Source organism: Apium graveolens, chromosome 9 (genome assembly GCF_009905375.1).
Source record: "Apium graveolens cultivar Ventura chromosome 9, ASM990537v1, whole genome shotgun sequence".
NCBI lineage: Eukaryota > Viridiplantae > Streptophyta > Magnoliopsida > Apiales > Apiaceae > Apium > Apium graveolens.
The window spans coordinates 25,057,845-25,064,680 of NC_133655.1; the positions used below are offsets into that span (position 1 = coordinate 25,057,845).

General features: G+C 37.1%; 1 protein-coding gene across 1 annotated transcript; it reads left to right on the forward strand.

Annotated features, from left to right (window-relative positions):
* The first annotated feature begins 5,379 nt into the window (after positions 1 to 5,379).
* Positions 5,380 to 5,964, forward strand: LOC141685139 (uncharacterized). Its single transcript, XM_074490260.1, has one exon. It carries the CDS (start codon positions 5,380 to 5,382, stop codon positions 5,962 to 5,964), a length of 585 nt encoding a protein of 194 aa, XP_074346361.1.
* Positions 5,965 to 6,836: the final 872 nt, after the last annotated feature.

The following is a 6,836-nucleotide window of genomic DNA, read 5'->3' on the forward strand; positions in this document are numbered from 1 at the left end:
AAAATCAATCCACACAGATTCAACAATTATGTCACTTTCAATTTCTACTTCTTTTCTTTCTTCAATGGATATTCCTTATCCGTTGACTAGTGGTTGTTCTTCGACGGATAAGCTTAACAACAGTTATCCGTTGATACCATCAGTTTCTACTTCAACGGATACTCCCTATCCGTTGATAGTCTCTACACAAACAACTGACTCAATTCCAAGTGTAGAAGACATGGTTACTATACAATCACTTCTAGGATTGAGGGAAGGGAGTGAAAATTTGAGTGAGAGGCTGGGTTGCTCCCAGGCAAAAGGAGAGGTTGAGAGTCAAAATATGCATGCTATTTCTTCCAGCATGGCAAAAGAAAGTGAGAGGAGTGCCACCTTAGTAGGTGAAGGTGAGGGTGTGAGGAGTGTGAGCCAGGGGGAGCCCCTGATGCAAGAAAAGAGAGAAATTGAGAGAAAAGCAGGTACAGAAGGTATAAGGGTGGATCCAGCCATTGCTAATGAGTCAATGATTGTGGATGATGCTGAAAAGGAAAGACAATTTCAGCAACATTTCAAAGCTATAATTGATAACATTTCCTTGGATACTGACACTTTTACTCATCCTGTATCAGCCTGATCAATTGTTGGCTACTCAGAGCAATGAGGAGGCAGAAAAGACCTTAAATCTAGTACATACTTCAGAATCTCTACAAAGGGATAAAGCTGCTGTCAACTTGATGCCTTCTACAGCTGGTGAGCCATCTGAAGAATTTGGAGTAAATTCTAATGATGATGACTCTGTTTCATTTGATGGAAGCATGAACTTAGGGGGAGATGAAGGCCCAAGTTCTATTCCAGATTTACCTAAATGGGCATTGACAAAGGAGTCTACACCAGGACAATTCAATGTATCCTTAGTCAAACAAATCATGTCTATCCAAAAAGCCATTCAGACCACCTCTAATGCTGGTACCAAGGCTATTCTTCAAGCCCACCTAGATTCTCTCCATCTCATGAAGCTACAATAATTAAGACATAATCTGAGTGTGGATGAGCTCAAGAAGGATATAGCTGACTTGAAGTCCTACAATTCTGAGAAGCTGGATTCAGTCATGCCCTATGGTACCATGCAGGACTTGTTATTGAGACTGAGAAGAGAATCAGATGCTGAAAAGAGGCTGGCCAAATTGGAGGACAGAGTTCAAGTTATTGAATACTCTGTGGTCACCATTCTTCAAAATCAACAGTCTCAAACAAGTCTTCTAATGCAACTGGCTAAAGCACAAGGCCTAACTCCTCTCCTTGATGATAACAAAAAGGGGGAGAATAAAGTGGAAGGGGGAGGGGAGCCATCTACAAACATTCAAATATCCAAAGTGCTAGTTCCTACCATCACTACTTCTCCAACACTTCAAATCAAAGGAAAGCTTGATGGAATTGATCTAATCCAGCTAGCAGCAGCTGAGATGAAGGTGAAAGAGCAAAGGAGAAAAATTGATGAAAGGATGCAACAGGTGTTTGGCTCTACAACTTCAAAATCATTATTTGTGAAACATAGCACAAAGGTTGAGCCAATCATTATGGAGCACAAGCCAGTAAGGAGGAATAAGGTTGGAGAAACTTCTTTCAGGAATTTGAAACCCATGGTACTCAAGCCATCCACTAGATTCAACAGGGACTCTACAAAGAACCCTCTAAACTTTGGACAACCAAAAGAAGTGGATTTTCCTCTTCCAAAACCTGATGAAGACAAAGTTTTGGGTGGTAGCATCATAAAGCACAAAGAGACCAATGATGTAGTGGAAAGAATGAATATGGATATCATTTATAGAGAGGGAAAGAGTATCTGTGTGATGCAAGGACATCCCAAATTCTCAAAAGCCAAGAGGGAAGAAACCATGAGGTTAAAGGAAGAAGCTAAAAAGCTGAAGGCTGACAAAAGAGCACAAGCAAAGCTTGAAAAACATCTAAAGTCAAGTCAGACTGAAGAAAAGAAGAAGATTGAAGACAAGAGTGAAGAAGACAAGATTGAAAGCAGAAATATGGATATGGGGAATGTGGTTGGTGAGAGTGTGGAGGAAAGAAAGGAATGGCAGAAAGGGAACAGAAAGAAGGCCAATGCAAAAAGGAAGAGTGAAGATGACACTGTGGAAACCAAATCAAAATCTAAACCACTACCTTCCATTTCTGAACATTTTGTTACTGATCCTTGTATAAATGTCCATGGTGAACCAATCATCCCTAAAGAGGAACCTATTGATTGGGACACCATCAACTTGCCTACCTTCCTAACTACCTCTCCACCACCAAAGAAACTGAAAAGAAAATCCAAATCAACACCTCCCCCAACCTCAAGTAAATTCACTCAGAAATATAAACCTAAGCCTAAGCCACAAGCCTCAAAGGATGATTATGTTCACATTTGTGACATAAAAGAGTTTACAGATATTGAACTCTATCTGGATGAGCTGGAGGAAGTAAGGGGAATAAGTGCATACAAACAGCTCCCAGAAAGGCCAGTGTTCAAGTATAAAGGAAGTGAGGAAAGGACTTGGCCTCTTCAAAGAATTCTGAATGAAGACTATTCTACCTTGGTTAGAGTCTACTCAGCTATCAAAAGGGATTCTGACTTTACCAGGACTGCCAAAACTGAGATTCTCAACAAGATTTCCAGCATAAGGAAAACTTGGTGGGAGTCTAATTCCTTGCCTAGAACATTACTCATACCTGAGCATGGAATTACAATTCATAAATCACCTCATTGGTTGATGGAGTTCAGAGACAATAAATGAGTCAGAAGATTTTTCAGACTTGAAGACCAGCTTAAAATTGCCAGTAATGAAACTCTCAAGGACATGCAATCTAAGTTGGATATCAGTGAAGAAGATGAAGCTGAATTCTACAGACAACTCCAACTCCAAGTAGAGGAAAATGACAGGAGGCTAGGGAAGAAAATAAGGGATCAAAAGAAAAGAAAATAATTTGCTCAGCCTAAAGGAGCATCCTTGGAAATAATGTAATTCTTCAATTCTATCTCAGTACATACACTTTTGCAGCACTTTTGAATTTCTACTTGATTTCAGTTCATATATTTGTTAAGTGTTTTGTTATCATCAAGATTAACCCAAATTTATGCCTACAATTCTAGTAGACATAAATAGGGGGAGATTGTTAGGAATATGTGTAATAGTTTGATGATAAGTTAAACAAAACACTTAAGTAAAAATCTAGTGTTTGTAGCCTCAACGGATAAGACCATTCTGGCTATCCGTTGATGGAGTAACTTTACTTAGAAATAAGTTTAGTATTGTAGCACATTTCAGTTTCTGTATTTAAGTTATAATTCTTAGAAGTTTTGGGAAATTATAAGTCATGTTGACTACTAGTGGATATGCAAATAGGAGGGCTAATTGTAAATATTTCATGCCTTGTAATTTTGTATAAATGAAGTAGTATCAACTGATAAATTAAAGGCCTTCAATGGATGAGAAACAAAGCTTCAACGGATGTATCTAAAGCTTCAACGGATAACATCCATCAACGGATTAGTGCATCAACGGATAAAGCTTCAACTGCTAATACATCAACAGATAAAGCTTCAACTGATAAAACATCAACGGATAAAGTCATCAACGGATGAAAGCTTCAACGGATGCTCAGTTCAATAACAGTTGACAGTGATAATTCATAAGCTGACAGAGGCACATGGGTTGACGGAGACAATTGGAATGTGGTAGCCTCTTGGAGGAATCAAGAAAATGCAGCATTTCCATTCTGGTGCAAACAAGGAAGTATTCAAAGATTCACAGATTATCCTAGATTGCATTGGATAGAGAAATAAAGAAGAAACATGTGAAGAACCTTTTTAATTGTATTTGTACTTTTATCTTCACTTGTAAACTTGGTGATATAAAAACCAAGTTGCAACTAGTAATTAGAGTGTGAATTTTTCCAGAGCTGTTTAGAAAAATCCAGAGAGAAAATCATCTAGTTTGTACTAGGACGCAGCTGTGATCAATTCTTTGAATCACAGATTTTCTGAAATACACATCTCTGGTGGAACAACAAATCCACCAGAAAAGTTTTTGAAGCCTTTGTGTTCTTTACATTTATGTCTTGAATATATATCTGTCTGCACCTGCTCAAAGCAATTCACACACAACTGTTCATCAAAACACTTATCCTTTGAAACTGCTCAAAACTTGAAAAAGTTTTGAGATTTACATTCAACCCCCTTCTGTAAATCTCATTGTTAGTTCCTTGGGAATAACAGTAGTTATTGAATAAATAATGTAAATTTCTTTCTCTTATTCAATATCAAATAATTTACTTCAGAAGTTAATAGTAATGACAAATGCATCTCATGTTAATATCGATCGAGTCCATTGTTAGGAGGAAACACACATATTCGAGATTTAATTTTACCAATACGGAGTACACATACAATAATATATTTGACGTAGAAAACCCACGTCCCAACTTGAATTATTAATCAAAATAGTTATTAATAATACACAATCAAATCTATAATACTGAAGTCTAACATACTCAAACATCTGCTATTGAGCGATACTTAAGTCTTACATCTTGAGCATTCTCTTACCAGTCAAAATAATAACACCTCAACGGTGTTCCAATCGATACTTGAGTCAACCAATGCTCAAACATCTCCCACCCGATACCTAAGACGACTACATCTTTTAGGCATACATCAAAACAATAACATGATTATGTATATATAGCCATCACAAACTTAGTCAACAAGACATACCTAATCTGATTACAATAATAATACATAATCTGATTACAATAATGATTGTCTACCCATACAATTAATACCCAATCCAATTATGTCTTGTATCACTAAGCCCATATCACGAGTTTAAATCCACCATCCACTTCAACAACAACAATTAAAAACTACTTCCAGTTTTAAATCAGTCATCATTTTAACTATAACTGGAGGCGGACATAGGTGGACCCGGAAGAGAAGAGGCTATTTTGAAAAATAAGTGAATTTTTTTCCCTGGTGCTAAAGAAAAAATTGAAGTACAATTTTTTTAAAGGCACAAGTTAATAATATCTCCGTATCAATAATTTTTTTATAATAATATTTTGCTATATGCCATATCCTTACGATAGAAGTTATAAAAAAAGTTAAACATTTTGCTATTTTGCCAGATTTTTTTTTATTAAGAACTTAAACATGTTTGGTCTTATTAACTCCAAAAAATGGTATAAAGTTAAGCATGCAAGTGTCAAAATACATTAACAAAGTAATAATGACAAGTATGGGGTGTATAAAAATATATGGATATTTTCACTGCTATGTTTTCCTCTCCTTTCTAGTGAGAGTCTTTATTTTTCTCTCCTTTCTTTTCATTAAGAGTGTGAGAGCTTTCAATGGTTGGGGTCGAGAATATCAATGGAAGATTGGAAGGTATAGGAATAGAGGATGAAGAAAATGCAGAAGTCGTGTTTGATGAGGAAGCGGAGGATGTATCGAATAAGTTTGAAACATGTCTTGTGGGTCATTTTTTGACAGAGAAGAATCTGAACGTAAGAGCGATGAAATCTAAAGTAGCAGACATTTGGCATCCACCAAGGGGGATAAATATAAAAGACTTGAAACCAGGTATCTTTCTGTTTCAGTTCTACCACGCCGATGATAAGGAATGGATGTTAAATGGGGGTCCTTGGAATTTTGATGGGGCAATGCTAGTTCTTAATAAGATTAGAAGTGGGGAAGATCCTCTGGAGGTCTCGTTAACATATTTGCAATTTTGGATTCAGTTAGTGGGGGTTCCATCAGGGTTAATGATTGAAACAACTGGAAAGCAACTGGCAAATTTCTTTGGGAGTTTCTTAGCTTATGAACCTAACAACAATTCAAGTATTTGGCGTGACTTCATGCGTATTAAAATCAGTTTTGATGTGAGACAACCCTTGAAACATAAAAAGAAGATCCGTAAAAAGAATGGCGCATAGTGTATTGTCTAATGTTGTTATGAGAGACTTGGAGACTTTTATTTTGTTTGTGGTCTTGTGACACATACAGAATGATTTTGCAATAGGAAGCTGTAGTTGAACATTGACGACGGTATTAGAGAATGGGGAGCTTGGCTCCGTGCTCCGAACATGCGATCAGCAGGATATGAAAGGAGTAAATTTCTCCGTGATGACAGAGATGGAGATTGGCACGGAAATTAAGGGAGTTCAAATGGATTTCAACATGTTTCGAGGAGTTCTGGTACGCAGATGGGGCAAAAAGATTTACATGGCCTATCTGTCAGTTATGCATTATCCAATAGAGCTGAAAATCAGGATACCCATCTAGCGGCAAATTTCAAATCTTTTCATGGGCCTACTGAGGAAGAGTTAATTGGGCTTAATGTGGAGGAACGTAATAAACGTAGAAAAGGCCCAAGTGATAATGTATGTATGAAAATAGAAGGTAACCCTCACGTGTTTGTCTCTGAAGATGGGCTTTTTGGTTTTGATTGTCCTGTTTCTTCTAGTTCTGATTTTTCTGGGCTTGCAAAGCAAGCCAACTAGCCCCAATGAATATTCTTAGTTGGAACTGTCGATGGTTGGGGTCCTCTCGTACAGTTCGAGTTCTTGGAGACCTTATTAAAGTTCAAAAACCTGATATTTTTTGTCTGAAATGGTTTCTTTGGGAAATAAATTTAGGAGTTGCGAGTTAAACATGGTTTTGCTCAATGCTTTTCTGTTAATAGAGTTTGGCGTAATGGAGGTTTGGCTATTTTTTGGAGGAATAATGTGCATTGTGAAATTACAAATTATTCTCGTAATCATATTAATGTTAAATTTTTGAATAATGCGGTTACTGCTTGGTCTGC